General features: G+C 50.1%; 1 protein-coding gene across 2 annotated transcripts in view; it reads left to right on the top strand.

The window, feature by feature from the left end:
* Positions 1-21390, top strand: part of SCHIP1 (schwannomin interacting protein 1) — a 182114-nt gene that overhangs the window by 112680 nt on the left and 48044 nt on the right. The window contains exon 1 of one of the 2 annotated variants that reach the window (XM_069792847.1): positions 9443-9694. The exons of the other annotated variant lie outside the window; for it this stretch is intronic. Within the exon in view, the coding sequence (XP_069648948.1) occupies positions 9689-9694 (6 nt within the window). The 5' untranslated portion in view covers positions 9443-9688. Of the gene's footprint in view, positions 1-9442; positions 9695-21390 lie in introns of those variants that run through there. 2 annotated transcript variants of the gene reach the window in all.

Here is a 21390-nt window from a genome sequence, read left to right as displayed (position 1 = left end):
GCTGACTGACCATCAGCCAACTATGTGGGTCTGGGGGCTTTTTGTTGCCTTTCTTCGGTTTAGGTTTTCATTTTTTGCTCAGCCAGTTTGTAGCATAATAGAGAAGTATCTTGGTGTCAACACTGTGTGAACACAAATAATTCAAACCCCATACAGGCTGTGGAAAAAGAGAAAGCCATGATCCTAGAAAGCTCCTTAGAAATTTTGACTGCAATGTATTAAAAGGGCAATTTTGCCTTTGAGAACAAATTTTCCCCTTTGTTTTTATAGCTTGTGCACCACGCTACGCTGCCGGAGCGTAGCTGGTGCCAGCAAAGAGGGAAGGGACCCGCTGGGAGGTCTCGCAGGGGAGCACCAGCCCCATCCATGCTCTGGGAGCCCTCGGGGCTCCTGAAAAACGTAACCCGTGAAGGCAGTCCCCGCCGTAATGCAAACATTTAAACTGACTGTGATAAGTCCCGTGCAAGCCCCAGCACTCTGTAATACCTGCACAATTGAGTGGGCTGTACACTTTAGCCATATTAGAAGTATACTTTATTCATAAATTCAAATTATAGCCATTTACATACCAGATAACACGTAATTGCTCTTTAATACTTTTACATCCTAATACTGTTACAAAGGACAAAGAATTATTAGGATCTTTCTCCAATGATCTCTTTTGATGAAGAAAATATTAGCTGGGAGTTCTTGGCATTAATTCTGAATGGCTGATATTGATGGCTTACTGTAAGCTCAGCTTCAGCTGGCAAAGAAGATATTTCAAAGCCCAAAGCAATACAAAGACGTGAAAATGAAGTGACACATACATTTTGAAACCAGCTTGAGAACAGCTCAGAGAAATAAAACATGGCTTTATAAGTTAAATCTCCCAAGGCCTGGAAACGCTTAACCCCAGCCCATTTGTATTCAAGCATCCCTGGATGCTGTCGGCGCTTCACTCGCGATCAGATAGGCAGGGGGGGTTTTGCTAGTAGAGGATTACATTAGTTTGGGATTGGTCTTTATTACTGTTTTAGTAGAAAGCCTGACTTCCTCTTTATAACTAAACAGACGTAGCAATTTAGTCTGAGTGCTTGGAGCATCCCTCCTCTCGCGGGAGGCGATGCCGCTGCCCTGCGCGGTTACCGTGCCGTAGTCTCCTGCCCGCTGGCGGAGGCTGAAATGGAGATAACGTGAAAATAAATGGGATGAGTATAATTCAGGGCCTGGGTTCCCCGCCGCAGCACCGGCGCTGCTGCCTGACCCGTGCTTTGCCCTCCTCCTGCTACCACAGGCTGTCGTCTCCTGACGCTTGGTCCACGCCACACCGTCCCTCCTGGCCACTCTAAAGATGCGATACAGGCAGCAGCGTGGCACCCAGCAACCCTGAAGCACAAAGATTTTGACCTAAAATGTTGATTCTTGCCCAGCAAGGCTTTCAGAGCCTCCTTGTTTGCTGCAGACGGCCAGGCAGGTGCAGAAGTGTAAGGGACAGGGGGGGTGTACCCTTGTTATATAGGTTACACCCTATGAAATGTATTTCCACGTCTACATTCCCATACGTATCTTCACTTCTTGGCCTTAGCGATGAGTAGTGCTGAGCTGTGGCACAAATTTTAAAGCGAGCAATTAAGCTGGTTCAAAAGTAGCTAATTCATCAACACCAAGTAGAGGGGCTTATGGGTTTCATTCACTCCAGTTGCACTTTCCACCCAAGTCCCTGCAGGGCTGGCATTTTACCAGGAGCTACTCTGGCTTCTCTGATGTGATTCCTTGATATGGCATGGTGAAGAAAGACCAAAAACTCCACTGCCTCCTGCATAGACTGACTAAAATACTGAGGTTTTGGTGCTCCAGCCTGGATGGTGTCCTCCCAGCCCAGGGGTGGGCTTGGGGCCCCTCCAGTCTGCAGCTCTGGTCCGGGGTCTGCCACAGCATCGCTTCGGCTCTTTCACTTTCTTGGAAGAAGAAACGCTCTTTCATAGAATTGTATTTCTTTCTGAGAAGACATTTAAAATCAAATTTCTGATGAATCGCAGCCTGCTATGTCAAGGTTTGAATAGATTCCTAAAATATTTTATGCTGCAGGAATTAGAGTGATCTCTTTGAGTGTAACCTCGGGGAAGGCAATTTGAAAGAGGGGTTATGAAGCGATACCCATCTTTCAGAGGTGACTGCTGTCTATCAACCTCCTGGAGTTTAATTAAAATGAATGATTGAGCTGTTATTGCCTGAATAGTCATGCTGACGCTGTACTCTTCTGGAATTGCTTTATCCCAGTCTCTGTTGCTTCATGGACTGGGGGCCAGTGGATGAGGACAAGCACTGAAGGGCACTCGCTGGTACCAGGGGACCATGCCCAGTAGTGGCCAGCCAAGGCAGCCCCAGCAGAGGAGGAGGAGGAGGAGGAGGAGGCAGAGGCAGCAGCAGCACAAGAGGCTTTGCAGGCTGAGCAGCCCACTTCAAACAACACACAATTCTGCATGCATAGCAACTGGCACCGTCTATCAGGTTAATGAACCACAGAGAGGATTTATAAAGGAGCCATTACTCTATCAGGTCAAAGCATTTTTTTTTTAAATGCCTTTAATATTAGTTTTCATACCAAGCCATTATCGCCAGCTAATAACTTGAGCAAATAATTGATCTGTCCTTTGAGGAGCTTTTCTCCAGCCATCTTGGGATGCTGTGTTAAACTGAAGCTAGAAACCTCAAACAGGGCCCACCACCCCAGGAAAAAAACATCTTATGAGAACAGGCGAAGGAAACGTGGCAGAGGGTGGGAGCGACGGGTACCCTGGGTGTGCGGGGGCGGTGGGTACCCCGGAGCAGCACAGCCTTGGACAGGGACGGCGTGTGGATGGAGGCACTGCCCAGCGCTGCGGTGATGCTTACACCTTTTCCTATTGGGAGCAGCATCTGGTTTGTGTGGTTTCACGTCTGCTTAAATCCAGATGTGCAGAGGTAGAGCAGACTGCATGTTGCGTGGTATCCCTGTTGGTTGTTCTATGTGGACGTCCGCTCCAGAGAGCGCTTTTTTCGGAGAGGAGCTGGGGTGCTAGCTCCTTCCCAGCCAGCCCTTCCCAGCAGGTTTTTGGTTGGAAACATGCTGTTCCTCTCCCTTCTTGTCCCTCCTGCTGGAATGGGCTAGTTAGACCTGGGCAGTCCCAAGCGCATTGCGGCTATGCCCGATACCTTTTGGCATAACCTCATCTTAAAACTGCAAACCTGTCCCTAAAGGATCTGGCCCTAAAGCTATCCATGTCTCTTCGAATTCAGCAGGTTTTATTTTAGATCAGGCCTGTTAAGTAAACCTCTTTTTCAGATATACACCAAGGGAATAAACTAAGTGCCATTATAGTGGCATATTTAAAAGGCTGCCACACTAAAACCAACAGGCTACTGTGAACCACAGTCAAGCAGAAATAAATGGAAGCATATAAACAGAGCTTGCAATAAATGTTAATGCATTTTAATCTGCTCTACTACCTACCTGCCAATTAAATTTCACAATACACTTGTAATAATGAAATAAAACATGGCAATAAAAGTATACAGCAGGGTTAACCCTCAGATGTCTGACAGACGGAGGTGTGGGAAGAACATGCCTTCCACCACTGACCTGGAAAAAGCTTAACAGGGTTGAGCCCATGGCTGTCCAAGGAAACAGCTGTGCTGAGCTAAACATTCTGAGCAAATTACATATTTTTAATTACAAAATTATTATTACTGGATTCTAAAAGCCTAAAATGGATGAAAAAAATCCGCCAACTTTGAAAACTCTGGGGAGCTGCATAATGGCTGGTGCTAATTATATAGTTACAACACGAGCTGAGCGAGCAGACTGAGAAAGCAAAATTTTAAGTAAATAAAAATGACAGTGGGATTTAATTAAAACAGCAGGAACTGCGTGAAACCTGTGAACTTTATGTAGCTGCTGGTTCTTGCCAACACCACGTGTGACAGAGAGAGAGGCTGGGAAGGCAGCAATAGCGAGAGATGAGGTTTTTTTGTCTGTCTTCTGTCCCCCCTTCCCTTAAACAGGAGCAGCAAAGGCTGAGAAGTGATTTCAGATGGTGCTTGGTGGGCAGAACAGCGGGGTCTGCTCTGCCTTACGGGGCCCGGAGAGGCTCGGTCTGGCGAGGCTGCTGGTACCCGGGTCCTCGGCAGCAGGATGGGAGCAGATGATGCTGTGGAGGTGCCGTGGGTTCAGCCTTTAACTTGGTTGCGCTGCGGGAAGGGGAAAACAGACAGCGTCCCCTCATTTGGGTGGGGATGATGGCAGTTCAAATGGTTTCTAGCAAAAATCATGACTTGTTTCTGGGTGACTTAGTAGTGCAAATTGGGCCAAATTTTAATTCTCTAACGGAAGGTCTCTGTGGCTCTGGGGATAACGCTGTAAAATGCCCCTGGGGTAAACGCAATCCCAGCAGACAGACTTCCTTGTGGTTCTTGTCCCCTCGACACGCAGGCAACGTCCCCTGCCATGAGCCTGGACCACGCTGCCCTTCTCCTGCGGCTCGGGGGATGCCACGCGTACTGGTCCCCACGGCAAAGGAGCCCAAAACGTGGGTGCCCCCTCGCAGCCCTCCGCTCGGCCAGGCCAGCACCGCCGGCTCAGCAGTTTTAAAGGTGACTTGATGAAATACATATGCAGATTACTTCAGGACAAGTCCTCCGAGCTATTAATTTACGCCGGGTCGACTTAGCGCAGCCCTTTGATTCAAGAAAACTGAAATAGGATGCAGGTTTCCTTCAGCGGTCATCCCCTGAACGATGACGTGGGGTTTGGGTTGCTGTGGCCAGAGGTGCCCACGCTCCCGCAGCGGTAGGTGTGGGTGTACAAGGTCCTGGGCACACCGTGCCTGCTTCTGGTGATGGCTCGGCAGCCCACGCCTTTCTGCTGCCTCCTGCCATCCTTTTTTTTCCCCCCTTCTGCACATGAGAGGTGAGGGATGGATGGCGGGGGGGTGGAAAGGCTCTGTGGAGTAGATGGGGTGCGTGCGGCTCCGTGTCCTTCAAGCCAACCTCAGGACACCCGTTCCTCTTTGATGAAGAGCAGCAAGCACAGAGATAGCAAGAGGCAGTAACCACCCAAACGCCACGTTGCAGAGACGAGCAGCTTCTTGCAGAGGCCAGGCCAAACCTATTGCCCTGGTGTCTTCTAGCTGACAGCGAGACCTTCTGGGTTTGCCTTTCTCTGAAGCCTTGGTGGTGGGTGAGGGTGAGGACCACAGCATCAGGTGCTGGGACCACAGGGCGAGGGGAGATGGGGGAGTTTTGGGTTGGGTTTGAGCTGGCAAGAAGAAGGAAGGGAAAGACAAAGAACTGCCAGTCTGAGGCCTGAGGATGAGTATTTCCCGGGTGAGGTGGCGAGGACCATGGCAGGCAGAGGGGACCGTGGCCGGGTGAAGTAGCACCTCCCTGGGTGCAGGACAGAGCATCCCACCATCTAACCCACCCTGCCGGCTTTAACACAGGAGCCCTGGGGTGAAAAGATTGCATTAGCACGGCAGAAGTGAACAGGCATTATCTCACGGTGGCCTCTAGCTCTCTGAAGAGATTTCCACCTCTCCCATGTCCTGTTCCCCACATCCCTGCACCTCTCCAGGCCCGGGCACGTGCCGGTGCTCAGGCAAAGGGTGCTGTTGGCTTTTCCTCAATGCGTCTTGTCTGAGCTGCAGCTCTCCCAGCCCTAAAATATCTCCATGCCTGAACATTTTGCTGATGGGGAATTGTGTTGGTACAGCACTGCCTCGCTCCCGGGAAGCGGCACCAGCCCCGAACGCGGCGCTTCCCAGCCAGGCGTAATCAGCGCATTCACAGCCTTTCTTTGGGTTACTTTCATCCTCTTTTGCTATTCCAAATTTTGCACAGGCTCCTCATTAGCCTGGCGGTTAATAGCAGCTTCAAATGCAAATCCAACAACACAAGGGTGAAATTGTGGTACATAAAGGAGCCGGGCTCCTGCGCCTGCCTCAAGTGCCTCGTCCCAGGGCTGCAGAGGCAGGAGCAGCCCCGGCAAAGCGCACGCACAGCCCTGCAGCTGCCAGCAAAAGGCAGACGTCGAAAGTCTCTCCGTGGGGGAGCTGCATTTCAGAGAGGCGCTGAAGCCGAAACTCAGGCTTCCTTGCTTGCTTTGTTAGAAAACTTAGCAAGAGCAGAAATGTTTACCTGGGTTTTTTTTGTTTTTGTTTTTGTTTTTTTTAGTTCTTGCCCAAAGTAGGCTTATAACTGAGGGGCTCCCGAGCACAGCAGCATTTGGGGTTGCAGGCCCTGCTACACGGAACCTGGCAGACGTGGGAGCTCCCCCAGCATCTGAGGGGGAAGCGAGGGGTCTGGGGGGCTTCAAGCTGCTGAATCCATGCAATTCTTACCTGATTTTTTTTATTTTTTTTTAATTCATTACCTTGAGCATCTCCTCACCCCCCAATGTACAAGACATCCTCCTAACCCTCGGCTGCTCCGCTCCGCAGAACCGCACGGCTGCAGGAGGGAACGGCTGCTGCTGCTCTCCAGTGTGGCAGCTCCCTGACCGTGCTCGATAGCTTCTTCAGGACTCAGGCTATGAAAATAATTTGTGGTCTCCCACAAGGCAGTTGTATGTTATTTGCATTGTGAGATTAGCTCAGGAGCCCGCAGCATCCCAGGGGAGGAGGATGCAGTATTTTGGACCCAACAAAGAGTGCCGCACCCAGCACCGGGCTGGGAGAGAGGGATGCAGGGTGCTCATCCTTTCTGATGGGGGTCACATAACCCTGGGGGGAGAAGCGTACCAGAGCTGGGCCAGACTTTTGTAGAGCCTCTTCCCCCAGCTGCAGCTCTGCTGCCTGCAACTCACGCCCAGCCCATCGCTCCCTCCTTGCTTTAGGCACCGCGATGGGCTCACGGGCAGCACGGGCTTCGTGTTCTGTGCAGGCAGTGAGGAAGGCAATGTGCTCATAGCCGATTCAGAGCAATTATTTTGGGGAATGGGAACACTTGCTGAGATGTGTTCAAAGGATGGGCATGGGAAGAGGATGACAGCACCAGCATCAAGAAAAACTTCTTAGCTGCAGAGGTGTAGTATTTGTTTGTGCTCCACTCTCTTAAGGAATTAGCAGAAACCTATTAGACAAGGTCCTGATCCCATATTGGTGTCTCCAGTTTGTACCCCAATTGTGACTTTCCGCACCACTGTAGCAGCTGCCAGCCCAGGGAAGGACCTTGCTACTGTTTTACATGTAGGTCACTGTGATTTGTTGGGAGCATTCAGGGAAAGGCATTAAGGTGCATGCTAGCAAATACTGAAATGTGTAACATCTTATAGAGCCAGTGCCAGAGAGACAGAAATGAGCCAGCACAACTACTATTTGAATTTAGATGGAGGGTTAAAGTTTAAAACACTTCAGCAAGGGGAGCAAGCTTTGCAGTTCGTATGTGCCCAATGTGCACATCCCACCTTTAATCGCTTCAGTAAAATCAGAGCGCAGGTCCCAGCCGTGCTGGTTAGAAATTACATCTCAGTTCACAATCAGTGATTTCAAAAATCCCACTAAACTCTGAGAAATGGTTTCCTGGAGTTTTGGACTCCGGAGCCGGCTCCTGCTCGAGCCAAGCACAGCCCATCCTAAAGTGCAGCTTCACACTTTCAGCCATAGTAGAAATCAGTGTAAATACTTACAATATTCACTTCTTTGCAAAAAAAAACAAAAACAAAAACAAAAAAAAACCCCACACAATAATTTAGCTGTTGGGAAATGTGCAGTAACTTGCCATATAATTATGGGCTGGAGCAGGCAGCCAACACTTGCGTAGCTGAAGTAAAATGTGAAATGCTGGTATTGGCACGGTGAAGAGCAGTCCCAGCTAGAGGTCAGGCACGGTGCTGCAGGGAGGACAGATGCTCGCCCAGCCCCAGCCACCCACCCGGCTCCCACCACACCACTGCCTCTGGCTGCACAAAATCAGCTGTTGGTTGGTTGATAAGATGTGGTTGCAATAAATTGGGAGCGTAGAAAAGCTCCACAAGCCCGTCTGTGGAGCAGGAGGCTGCAAGGGTGCAAGTGTCTGTCTGTCCTGGGCACCGCGATGCTGAATAGTTCGGGTTCCCACCTCATTTCTGTTATAAAACCAGTTTGGGTTCCTATGTAAAATCCATCAACGAGGGAATTTAGTCGCAATGCGTGGATTATATCTGTTCCTATTTCAGCTAGGTTGGAGCTGCAGCAGCCCGTGCATCTCGAGCTGGGGGTGCCTGGGCCCGGGGTTGGGGCAGCAGCCAGGTGCCCTTCACCCTTCTCCTTTCATCTACACAGCCCAGACTTAGCAATAAGCCCACCTCAAGTACAGAAAATAATTTAAGGTATAATGAAAGCAATGAGTTCAGGCTGCAATTTTATTGGCAGGAATTCCCCGCTGCTGAAATGTCATTTGGCTCTTCAGATAACAGGACAGAAATTTCAGCTCTTCCAGCCTCGAGTCGAGCAGTGGGAGCCGAGAGAAGCATTAGCCTCCCAGCGAACAGCTAATTGCTCCATCCGACTTTCAATTAATACGTGTTGTCCGTGGGAGAGAGCGGATGCATCGGACCCAAGGGGAGCGGGGGGCTCGGCCGCTGTGGCGAAGCATCAGGTACCCAGGGTCCCGGCTGGGCTCCCGGTGGAAGGGATAAGGATCCTCCGGGCAGTTTCATTCATTTCCAGACTCCAGGGCAGGTCTGGGATCGCCCCAAACTGCATCGCTGGGCAAAGCTCCAGGGACAGATCCTGGTGTGAGCTGGAGGGATGCACCCACCCGGCAGCACCGCAGGGATAAGAGCCTGGCCCGGCCACCATCATCAAGAATGCCATGATTTACCACCAGCTTTACTTAAAAAGGATGAAAACAAGCTCTTTCATAGAGTTCACAGCATGGTTACCTTCCTTGGGTTTTTTTTCTCATGATGCTGGAAGCCTACCCTGCCTTCCGTCACCAGACAGGCTTGCAAGCTGGGAAATACTGCCAAAAGCGTGAGCTCCAAACATGGTTTGCACTGCTTTAGCTAGAACCAGCCGGCGCTATCCCTGTTCCCGGAGCTGTTCAAGTGGTATTTCCCACCAGGAAGGGCGTGCATTAGCATTAGGATGGAGACATTTTTTTTATTTAGTAAATCAGATGAATGCTAATTAATATAGCCACGATTGCATTATTTGGAAAGCGGCAAGTCGTGTAGGAGAAAAGATAAAAGTCCAAAAGGATAAAAAGTCATGACATATTAATGATTGAAAATGTATGCTGGAGCTGGCAGAACAGAAAGTATTATGAATAATTCAAATGAGACAGGATTTCCCTTGCAAGGTCGAGGCATGTAAAAGGGAAAGCTTTGGGAAAGAGCAGCATCATATTCTCCCGGCGTTGCAGAGAGATCTCCATCCATCCAGAGCGTTAAGACGAGTTAAAGCATCATCTAGCCGTTCGGAGAGGAGATTATACTGGAAGCGATTGGCACCGCAGCTCCTTCGGTGGGACATGACAGCTGCTGGCAAGAGTTAAGCCGGAATCTTTGATGCCAAATGAATTAGAAGTCTATTTTTCAACTCAGCTGGCAAGTCCCGGAGGAATGGCCACCGGCGGGCAGGGGAAGGAGGGAGCAGAGCTATAGGCAGCCGGCGCAGGGCTCTGCCTGGCCCGACAAGTGCCTGGGATCTCTCACAAAATGGCTTGAAAGCGGAGCCCGAGGTGGAAGATGAATGTGAGTACACTGCAAATCGGATGCTTTCACTCTGGCCGGTCTCTCTTTTTTTTTTTTTTTTTTTTAGTCACCTCTGTAGAAACACAGTTTGGGAGACAGACCCTTTAACTAACGCCCAGTCTGAATGCCCGAGAGCGCGACTGCCCATCTGCCTCGCCACCTTACAGATAGTGTCGCAAACTGTAGTGTCGTAGGAAAATTGGGACTTGAGCCCTTTCGGTATAATGTGGGTACATGTGAAAAAAAATCCCATACCTTGTCTGAACGAGCTCAGACACAGCAGGATTTCTATAGGAACTGGGGAGAAAGCTAAAGGATAGTAAAGAACTTCAGTGTTTCTGATTTCAGAGACCCAGCTCTGCCTGAGCCCATCCCTTAATGCTTTTCAGTAGCTTGCAAAGATGTCAGTGGACATGCAGCAAAATGTATTAGCTAGTGCTTTGCATAACCAAATGTATTGCAACTCCCCGTCTGCCATTCAGCAGCCTGAAATGTTCGTGGGTGCGTCTTATATTAATCTGCAATAGCAACAGCAACAACGGCTACTGAATTGTTGAGAGAGATCCTGATTCATCCTAAGTCAATATTTTTAACCTTACTTGATTTACTTGATGAATTTTACGTGGACTGGTTTTTTTCTTAAAGTGTATAGCAAAGGCAGTTGACAGGTTTCTTGGTGTGACCTTAAGCTAGCTTGTGTGTCTGGCAGCCAAGACTGTTTAAAGGAAGTTATTCCAGCACAGTTTTTAAGCTGTGGTTATTTGTGGGTGTAAATGAGACCCTGCAAGCATCTAATTGCCTCACAGGAGCCTTTTGGGACCCGGATACGTCCCTGCAACACGTTCTGCTCGGACAGGCAAAAATCTGCCTGCAATTCCCAAGCGCGAGGGGCTGCAGCTAATACGGTGATTTTTGGTGTTCGACTGTGTTTGTGACTCAGCATCTTGAAACAAGCGGCTGCCCCCCGTGCAGAGAGGAGCGGGAGGCAGGCGGGAGCCCAGGGTTGGGGTCGGTGGGGGTCCCCCGAGGCTGGCGGGGGGTGCAGCCCCTCCGCAGCACAGCCCCAGCTCTGGGGGTCCCTCCCTGTGTCTCTTACGGGGTCTCTGGCTTCAGATGCTGCTCTGCACCAGGGGAAACTCCCATTTCCCCACCACAGGAGGAAAGGAGCCGCTCCGTGCATACGCTCCATCCGTACTGTATTGATGGCATAGGGATGGCAGCAGAGAAGGGAGCCCTGCCCGGGAGAGGGGGTGCCCAGCCCAGGTTTGGGGGGTGCTGGGCAGGCAGCATCCCGCCTGCTTTCCTTTGGGTTTGTTTTAAAGAGGTTTTGACAAGGTGTGCATTTGGCTCCTTTCAGCAGGGTAGTAACGCTCGGGGCTCTTAAAAAGAAAAATAAGTAAATTGGGATTTTAGTGTCTCAGAGGAGCCACAGCTTCAGAGCGGCTGAGGTCCCGTGGGAAAACCCTGCATATTGGTACTGCTGGCCACTCTGCCAAGAGCCATAGGAGTGATATTTAATTCATTTTAATGACTCAGACAAGACGTGTTCACATAACCACGCTCTCAGTAACGGATGGACCATTTTGAGCGAAATTCATGATTGGAAAACATGGCTCCGACCTCGCTCACGGTGAAAATGATTCTGCCCGTGCCGAGCACCGCTGGCCTCTGCCCAGCGTGGGGAAGCCAGCGGGAGCCCCCAGCATGGCCAGCCCTCCACAGCTGGGGAAAATTAGAATAACTCGTGCGGGGAGGAGAGGAAACAGCCCTTTGAGACAGAGCCATGCCAGAGCTGTGCACGACAGAGAAGCGATGCTGTACTTACCTACTGCCTGGAAAAATCACGTGTACCCTCAGGAAGCAGCCTGCATGTCACTCCTCTCCGTGTGTGATCCCTGAAAAGCTGCGTGCACACAACCTGCAGAAACATGGGGGTTCCTGGGCTGTATTTGGGCAAAAGCCCGAGGGGTAGAGGCTGCAAAACCGAGCTCTGGCCCTGTGTCTCTGCAAACCTGCCGCGTATTCTGGGGAAATGGCATTTCTCGGGCTCCTGACAGTGTGACTTGTCCCTGCTCCTGCTTTGTCCCCTTTTCCAGAGATAAGGGCACCGAGGAACCGACATTTGTCAAGCATTTTCTAGAGCAGGAGAGCTGCAGAAAGGGCCGGCTGTTGCTCCTCAGCTATGGTTAGCATCCCTGGGGGGGGTGCTGGAGGGCCCCCGGGGCAGACCATCGATGCCACTGCCGAGGATATCATGGCTAGGATGGAGAGGGAGAAGATGCCATGCTCCCTCTGCCCAAGCCAAGCCAGCTCCGGTGCCAGCCCCAGGGGAGCAGGTCCCCCCAGCTCCACGTGGCTCCAGCCCCGAGGGAGCCGTGTCTGGGGCAGGAGGAGGGCGACGTTCCTCCATCCACCCCAGGTCTGTCCGGAGCCGTTAATAACCACGGCAAAAATGAAAAGGACCTGGCTGTAAAAGCCGTTCCTAATTGGATCTGTAGGCAGCTATTGCTGTCCACCTCTGTCTCTGACCTCCTTAAATGGGATCCCGAGGAGCGCTGAGCATACAACCACGCTAATAAGCTTCTACTCTTGAAATGGGAAGAGCCCGGTGTCGTGTGTTGTCTGTCTGTCTGTCCTGCCTCAGCCTTGAAGGGGTTTTTCCTCCCAACCCCGCAAGAGTTATTTTAATTTTCTCCAGCCCCCAGCATCCAAGAGCTGCACGCTTATTAATTCCCATTCAATTAATAGCTCCCCTAATCTCATTCTGAGACTAATCTCTTTCCAATTGTGTTGCAACGTAAGAATTACACGCTTTTTGTTTCGACGAATGTGATAAGGGGAGGAAGCTGCCTGCCCAAGGAGCTGCAGGCAGACCTGCCCCAGGCGAGCACGCCTGCCCACCCTCCTGCATTGGTCTGGTTTTTCTCCCAAAGCCTCCAGGCATGGGAAATATGGGAGAAGCAGCTTCTGGAAAGAAGTGCTTTCTTCAGCCATCCTCGCAGGGCATCCGTGTCGTCACAGCTGGGCAGCCTGGTGCGATCCTCTTCACCATAGCAAACCCTGGGCTGTCAGAATTGCACTTTCTTGGGTGCCAGCAATATTCCCATTTACCTCTGCCCACAGAGCTGCAAAATACCCAAAGCAGAAGAGGGAAAAATCTCCTCCTATGGTGTGTAACAATCTTGAGCTCTCTTAAAAAGCATTTGGGACAAAGCAGACTGTTTTTAAGCATTGTGCCCCTTTAGAGAGAGACAAAATTTTTTCTGGCAGTCCAATGGAAAGCACTGGTTTGTGCCTACAGAAGCAATTCCCTATTTAACATAGCTGGCCTCTTTTATCTTAAGTACATTCATTACTTACGGGTTTTCACTGTTAAATGGAAAAGCTATCAAGTGTGCTAAAACTTATAAATGAGTTATTCAAGAACGATAAGAGCGCCTGGGGCACAGGGCAGGGTGAGACCAGCTGGGTGGCAGCCGGGCTGGGTGCGATGGGTCCCTCTCCCCGGCTGGGCTGGAGGGAGGGAGCGGAGGATACTACGGCTCCAGTCCCATCTCTGTGCCTGTTTGGGGGAGGCTTCTTGCTTTTTCCCAGAAGGAAAATAATTGAAAACTATGGAATTCTGTGTTTAAAAGAAGCAAACAAGATTTTCCTTTGAGAGCAGTGCAACTTCGACGCCCCAGAAATCGCATTCACACAAATCGAAGTACTCTCTGTTTGAAAGAATAACTGTAGATTAAATATCAACTTGGAAAAGTGACAAGGGTTAGCTTCCAACCTAAAAATCCGGTCGACACAGAAGCAACGCTCGGGCTGTATTTTGTGGAGGGTTTGACGCCACGGATGGGAAAGGGATTCAGTTTGGGGGGCAAAGCGAAAACTAAGCTCCAGTCACACCGCCAGCTCTTGGGGCAGAGGCAACACCCCGGGGCCATTTCCAGACCCGCCAGCCCCAGGTAAAAGCAGCTTTGGGCTTTGAGGAGTGTGTCCCAGGCCCTGGTTTATGGGGTGTCTGTGGTGAGCCCCAGCACGAGCAGAGGCACTGGGGACCAGTCCCCACCACGCTGGGGTGGCTGGAGGGGTCCATCCTCTGTCACGGGGATGGTGCTGATTCACTGCCACTTTCAAGGCATTAATTTTTTTTTCCCCTGCGAGTTATTTTAGGACATGTCCTTTCTCCCAGCCCAAGCAGCCATGCACTAAGCATGCTCAATTCTCCCTCCCTCCCGTAATTAATAACAAAACCTCCGGCGAGGCTTAGCCACTGGTGTTAATTGGAGCACAGCACAGGCGACGGCAGCCGGCGCCAGCCCCGCTAAGAGGATTATTCACTTTCTGTTTCACCGACTTCCAGTTCCAGTGGGAAAACCAGTGGCACGAGGCCGTTGCTGGAGCCCAGGCTCCAGTACAGGCCATGGGGACATAAACATCCATGGCAGTGATGTGCGACGCCGCCCTACCTTTTTTATAGTCTGGGTTGGTCCTGGGAGTTAACTTCAGATTTTTTCTTCCCTATAATGGAGGATCAGACTTTACCCTGCTGAAAGGTACTTCTGTGCCTTAGCTCTGCTACCCGGCTTTCTTGCAGAGAAATGCAAACGTTGGTCCCACGCTTTCTTGCAGCACTGTCAGAAATACCCAACCCACCCACTTTGCAGTTTAGGAATAGCTGGAGATGGCGTTTCTGCCTTGCAAGGGTCCTGTAAAATAAACAGATAAAGCTCTCAAGAGCTGGATTAAATCTACCACTTCTTATGAACTCTTGCGCTTGGTATGTTGCTTATTAAGGCGTTTAAATAGATACAGTTGGTTTATTCAAGATATTATCCTGCAATGACTGTAGGGAACTGAATCCGCCTCTGCTTGGGAGCCAGCCTCTCTTATTAGACACAGCATAACCCCAATGCCAATTGCTGAGCCAAAATACCAGCACCTGTCTCTCGGTTTTCAGTCTACACCTTGCAGCCTTGCTGGGAATAGGACTAGGGGGAGATGCCTTCAGCAATAACATCTCTCTCTGTCATACTCAGAGTTTTTTTCTTCACTGCATCACAGGGCTCAGATCGGGGAATACCGAGAGCTTATGTTAGTGATAATCCTCTTCGTGGCTGCAGGCAGGAGATCTTCTCTTGCCCCATGGACTCAGATAAAGTTAAAGGACTATATTCCCTGTCACCGTGACCTTATGCAGAAGGCAGCATGCCATTGAGTGTACATAGCACGTGTTGGCCACGGCAGTGTCCCCTGAATATCTTTTTGCAGCCTCTGGCTCCCTGTCCCCGGTACTGGCGAGGATCTGCTTTCCCATCCCAGAGCTCACACTAACGGCCCGCGACCTGCCAGAGCTATAGCCTAAAGACCTTGAAATTATCCCTGTGCACCAATAATCCAGCCTTTTCATATGTACCACGTTGTTCCCTCTGTGATAATGTAGATCAGTCTTGTTCCGTCCTGCTGCATCATGCCAGTGTGTCACTGGTGAATAAGCAGCCAGGAGCTGGCAATGACATTGCTTTATGCCTGAAGCTTTGCCTAAGTGGGTTACAGCCTGAGACTAGCTAGCAATACCTCTATTTAAATAGTGCATGTATCAGAAATAGATCTTTTCTCTAGAGTAATAGGTCATGGCAATTTGCTTTCTATTTTTTGCTGTCCTACCCCAGCATTTGTGTGCCGAGTTCAGCAGCATCCCTCTGACCTGCTGCTCTATAATGAGAGCTTTCAGAAGCAGAGCTTTTCAATTTTTGGTGTTCCATGGGAGGAAAAAAAAAAAAAAAAGCATGTTTCTCTGTCCCTGCAAATGGTGGAGGCCTTTCTGCCGTGGAAATGGCTTTGGCCTGATGCCATGCACAAGGGGAGAGGTTGAGCAGATGCTCCATCCAGGCAGGGTGGCTGTGTCACAGGCCTGGGACCCTCCAAAACCCCCCAGCCTCTAGCCCTGCCTGTGAGAGCTTACCATTCCTTAGCCTTATTTAAATCCCCTTCAGCAAGAGTTTCTGTATTCATCCTCTGCGATGGAAAATGGCTTTACAGGACCAGAGGGAGTGGGGACTGTTGGTACCCACATCCTCTCTGCTGTCGCCAGTGCTGGTGACTTCCCTGCACGCTTTCCTACACCCCGTAGCTGCTCATAGGCAATGCTTTCACCCTATAAAATGGGCAGAGGTTTGTTTCAGTTGTTAAATTCAGCCTCAAAGCCATCCTGCGCTTCACCTGGCTTTTACCCAAGTGCCCCCCCAGTAACCCCTTGGTGGGACAGAGGCATCTTCCCTCCCACCAGCACCAGTAAAGATTACCCCTGAGCCTTCCCCAGGGGAGGGGACAGGCTCCCAGAAAGCAGGAGCTGCTCAGGCTGGCAAGCACAGACAGGATCCTGGGAAGGAGCAAAACGAGCAAGGCTCTTGCCTACGAGGGGACGGATGCTCACCCTGGCTGTAGGACAAGGCTGCTCTCATTAACGATACACTGCAGTAATTGTTTACTTGCTTCGTCGCTTCAATTTCCAGCACACAGATATTAAATAAGACTCCTTAGAGGAGAGGAAAATAAATTCTCTCAGAGAATTATGTTCCAGGAGATTCTATAGAGAAAACCATAAATTCATCAGATGCATTTTGTAAAAACAATTAAAAATAATTTAACTTGACACCAATAGCGTTAAACGAGATTAAGAAAAGCTGAAAAAATGGGCTCACCATTTAATAAGATAATTATATTTGGTACCTATCCTTTTCACCTTTTCTGGCTGCGATTGCAGAATATTCCTCCCACCACCTGCACCCCATGCATGCTCCCACTTCCATCTTTTCTTAGGGAATAAGGCTCCAGGGGCAAACCCGTTGCCCGTCTGTGCTGGGGATTTGCTGCCAGCCACGCCGCAGCTGCGTTACGCCAACAGCCATCCTCACCGGCCATCCCAGCTCCTGGGAAGCCTGTCCGGTTGGCATCACGCCATAAATTAGAGACGATATTAATCAAATTGCAGAACAAGACCTGTGGCTCTCGCAGCAGCTCCCGTCTCTGGCGCTGGGTCGCAGAGGCACAGCACCCACCCCAGCCTGTCCCTCCACGTTTTCTTGGGTGCCATAAGCCCTAAGGCTCTGCCCATCGCTCGGGGCTGGGGAGATGACATGCAGCAAGGTCACTACGCGGTCTATGTCCCCTCGCTCCCTCATTGCGATTTTGGGGCTGGAAAAGCCAGGAAACGGGGCTGTTTGCCGGAGCGAAGCTGCGCTCGGAGGCCCCAGCCCAGCACTTGAAGGCAACCAGCTGAAAAGAGCAGTGAGTGATGGAACCAAGGCAAGACAAAGCACGTACAGTTGCTTTCAGGCTAATATGTAGATTTATGCAGAAAACAAATATAAAGAGCTGCATCTGTTGCAAGCGAAGTATAATTCATCATCAGGGAAGAGGGCTTGTTTCCTCGCAGCTACATTTGCTGTAGTTACATATTTTATTTTCCCTGGTTTTGCGTGTCCTGTGGGGGTTTGGAGGTTTTTTGAAGTTATGTTTCTTACTTTGAATACAGATGAGTACCAAAATACTTCCCAGTGATGGGTGACCAGATTCCTAATGTGGTACATTAGAAATCTACGGCCATTGGCTCTTCGGTATGTTTTGCAAAACCAAGTGGGTAAAAAGCCAGCAATCAGGCTTTGAACGAGTGCAGAGCTGTGAGGTGTGATAACAGATAAGGCTTTCCTGGCCTTTCCGTATCTGCAATCTGTTTAGTCTTCTGCAACCCAAGGGATGACGGAGGGAAAGCTTCCTAACGGAAATTTGCCCTCTAACAGGCGGCTGTTATGCATGCACATATATTTTGCAAAGCAATTCTCCTTTGGTGCTTGAAAGGAAGCTGTGACCGTGCAGCTGCAGGTTCTGAGACCCTTTGCTGCCTCTTTGGGCTCCCGCGTTGCCCCCGCTGCTATGGGGCTGCCCCGCGGGCGCAGCACCCCGAGCCCAGGTTTCAGGGATAACGGCAGGGAGACGCTGGGGGAGGCTGCTGGCTCTGCCCCAGACCACAAAAAATGGGTCGGTGGTCTCGGCGATACCCTTGCAAAGGCAGCTCTCACCAGCCAAAGCAGAAAGGAGAGCAAAGGCGGGGGGCTGGGGGGGGATATCCCCATGTCACCCAGCACTGTGCTGCCTTTAGTGAAATAAATGATAGGAAAAGCTGTGGAGGAGAAGGCAGTGCAGGGAGTTCGGTCTCGTCCCTGAAATTTAGGCAAAAATAAACCCAACAAACTAAGAACAGTTCATCCTTAGTCTGTTTATTGAGCTGTTATGTTAATATTGCATTGCTGTGAACGGCTGTATTAAGCATATCATAAATCATTAGAGGAAAGCGAAGCAGCAGTATGTACTCCTGTAAACCTGAACTGCATCTAAATGCATATGGCATCGTAAAGATGCAGGGACAAAGAAATAACAAAAGATAATTGCCCTTGACTGGACACTGGCAATCAGCAACAGTTGTAGGCTCAAAACGAACTGGTAATTGAGCAGATTGATGGAACCCGATCCCACCCTTTGAAGGACACCTGCGGCAATATCTCTTTCAGCAGTAATTGCACCTTCCCCTCTCCCAGCGCACCAGTTCCCTCCGCGTCCCAGGCTCTGGCTGCTTTAGGCTGGGCCTATTTATGTGCAACCTGAACTGAACAGAAGAGAGTGGTGAAAGGATGGTAAAACCTCTTGGTAAACATTACGCTTGGGAAGAGATTGCATGACTGTGTAAGGAATATCCTAACTTTATTTTTCCAAAGCGTTTCCTGTGACTCTCGTTTCATAGGTTTGGGCAAGAAATGATTCACTCTCAGATATTTACGGTCCCAGAAAAAAGTTCTCAGCCCTAAATCAGGCAGCGGGCTGGATCGCCCAGAGCGCAGCAGAAAGTTGGGAGAAATTCCTGAACATTGGTTCTTGCTCTAAATATTACCAGCTTCAGCTCAGCCAGCCGGGACGAAATCTGCTGCAATACTGATAGAGCTGAGCGCTGTCCTCCCTGGTTTTGTTAATAGTTACCTTCAAACCCCAGCTACAGCAACTAGAGGCCCCCAAGGCAGATATCGCTCTCCTCGTTGAAGCTTAATTAAGGGGTCGATTCCTCCGCTGGCTCCCGCTGCCCTCATCCTGCACCTTGGACCCGCTGCCCTGGCCCCACACCTCTGCAGGGCAGCAGCGGTTGTGCCCAAAGGTTCGCGAACAGGAGGGGTTTCTGTGCAGAAACACGGCACAACCTTCCCTGCACACGTTGAAATTTGTGAGTTAATGTGTTTAGACTAACCAACATAAATATTAAGATCCAGATTCGTGCATTTGAAATATTTCAGCTATTTCCGTACTTGCATTCTTTACCCACATGCCTGCGAAACCAGTTTATAAAAGGGCATTTTTTTTTTCCACAGCCTTGATGATTACACCAAATTCCAGAGGCCTTTTGACAGATAAGGAGGATCCCTATTGACCTTGCTTTTTGTTTACCCTAAGCTTTTTACTGGCCCTCCTGTGCCTCTGGACGGGAACTGGCACAGGGAAAGCAGCCCCGGCAGGATGGATAACAGAAGGAAAGAGGAATTTATAACCTCCCCGAGTGTTGGTGAACCCCAGCAATGTGTCCTGGTTGGAAAAATATGGGATAGCAGACGTATTTCTGGCTTGGCTGAGAGGAGGAGGAGGGATGATAATCGGGTTTCCTAAGGTACCAAGCACATCTGCCTCAACCCATCTCAGCTTCCCAGTCCCGGTCCCCAAGATGCCCCGTGTGCCCCCCGAGGGCAGCGGGACAGTGGGGTGCGTTGGGTGGTGCCGTGCTGGAGGCGATGGGCATGGCCAGGGCAAGGTGGAGGAGATGGGCATCCACACCAGGAGGAGTCGAAGGAGAAGGGATAAGCAGAACTCTCCATCAGGAGATAACCATCATCTGAGCAGTCCTTGGGGAACGCTGGCACAGGACTGGTAATAACTTACTTTTTTTTTTTTTACTCCTTGAAGGGTACTTTTTGGTCATTTCCTTTAGTGCACCTTTGTTAAAGCAATGAGGCAGTATTCACTTCCTACTGATGTCAGCATAATTTCAGTTTAAATATATTCAGGTGGTAATCCCCACCTTGCCGAAGCAGTGATAAACCCTCTGGTGTGTGTATCAGCACATTTCACAGTGTTTGGGAATAAAATTAGTTATCCTGACTGGCCGCTTTGGTCTCCTGAACGACAGATGTCAAGAGATTTCAGGCCTTTTCTGTTCTACCCTATTAAAATGGTCAAGAAAATAATTTAAGGGGATTTTTTCCTTCCTTGTTTTCTCCTTCATAAGCCACTGAGAAGCAGAAAGGCGTGGTGAGTGCCTCTGAAAACAGAGGTGTGCCCTTTCTTCTTCCTTCCCCACCGTTATCTTTTTGAGTATTCCCCAGATGTCAGAACGTGAATTTGTCATTGAGTTTGGTCAGAGATGCATATAAAAAGAGTTAAATAAGATACGTAAGAAAGGTCGTTTAAAAAGCTCGCCCCTTTCCTTCCACTTGGTTCATTCATCCTCCACCCTGCAGCAAATTATTTAGAGGAAAACCAGTTTGGGCAGGACCATCTTTTTTATTCTCCAATCCGTACAAAGGATAGGAGACAAAGCGGTCTTTGCAGGCGTGTTAGGACACCAGCAACAGCCATTTCTGCAGCCGTTCCATTGCCGCAGCGGTATCGACACGGCCGTTGTGCTGTGACCCCGGTGGTGTGGGGAAGACCTGCGGGAGCTCTGGGCTTCCCCGAACCTCGGCGAGGGAGCTGGGGAAGCCCTGGCAGGGCACGAGCCGTCCCAGCAGCTGCTCTTGCTGTAAAAATTGAATCCCAGTATGGGCAACTGGGGCCCGCCAGAGCCAAAAAAGATGAACACGACCTAAGAGGGGATTAGTTTGGAGATGCTGCCGTTATCCCTCTCCTCCACCTCCATTACCTCCTCTGCCAGCAGAAGAGCTTTAATGAGAGTGTAATCACACAGACTCTTGCTGCCTCGTGCCATTTCCCTTCCCCCTTATCCCCCCTCTAAATTAAGCAAAGGATTAATTTGCTAAATTTAAATAGTTAAACCTGCAAATCCAAATGGCAACGTACAAAAACAGTTCCCGCAAAGGTTTTTGCTTGCAGCCACCTCCGCTGCCCTGTGCCGTGCCCTCCAGCAGTGCCAGGGGAGGCTGCAGCTGCCCCGGGAGGGATGCTGCCACCAGACCCCTGTCTGCACCCCGCCGGGCTGCAGGCGAGTGTCCCAGCCTGTTAATTTTTAAACGAAATGGCGTCATTTTGTGCGTTTCAGGGGCGGTGAGCGTTTGGTTTGTTGCTGGAGTCTCAGTTGCAAGGATGCACAGGGCTGGCTGGGAAATGTGGAGCAACGCAGCATCCTTGTGGTTCTAACTCCCGAAGCCAAACCGTCAGGATTGTGACCTGTGATAGGGGTATTCTGAGTGTGCAGGGACTGCAAGATGTTATTTGTGATTTTTAGAGAGGAGATGGCCCTTTATGTATGAATAAGCAGTAGTAAATCAGTAAAAAAAAAGTTGAAATACCAGATGCAATGCAAGTTGATACCGAATGTGGTGAGTCAGCAGCACACAAGGGCATTTGGCTGCTCGAGCTTTTAAAAGTTTGTGAAGGAGTTGAGGACCACACTGCACAGGGCTGGAGCCGGAGCTGTGGCAGCGGTCTGG

Source organism: Haliaeetus albicilla, chromosome 9 (genome assembly GCF_947461875.1).
Source record: "Haliaeetus albicilla chromosome 9, bHalAlb1.1, whole genome shotgun sequence".
Lineage (NCBI taxonomy): Eukaryota > Metazoa > Chordata > Aves > Accipitriformes > Accipitridae > Haliaeetus > Haliaeetus albicilla.
Note: the sequence above shows the minus strand (reverse complement) of the source record. Positions and strands in the feature narration are given on the sequence as shown.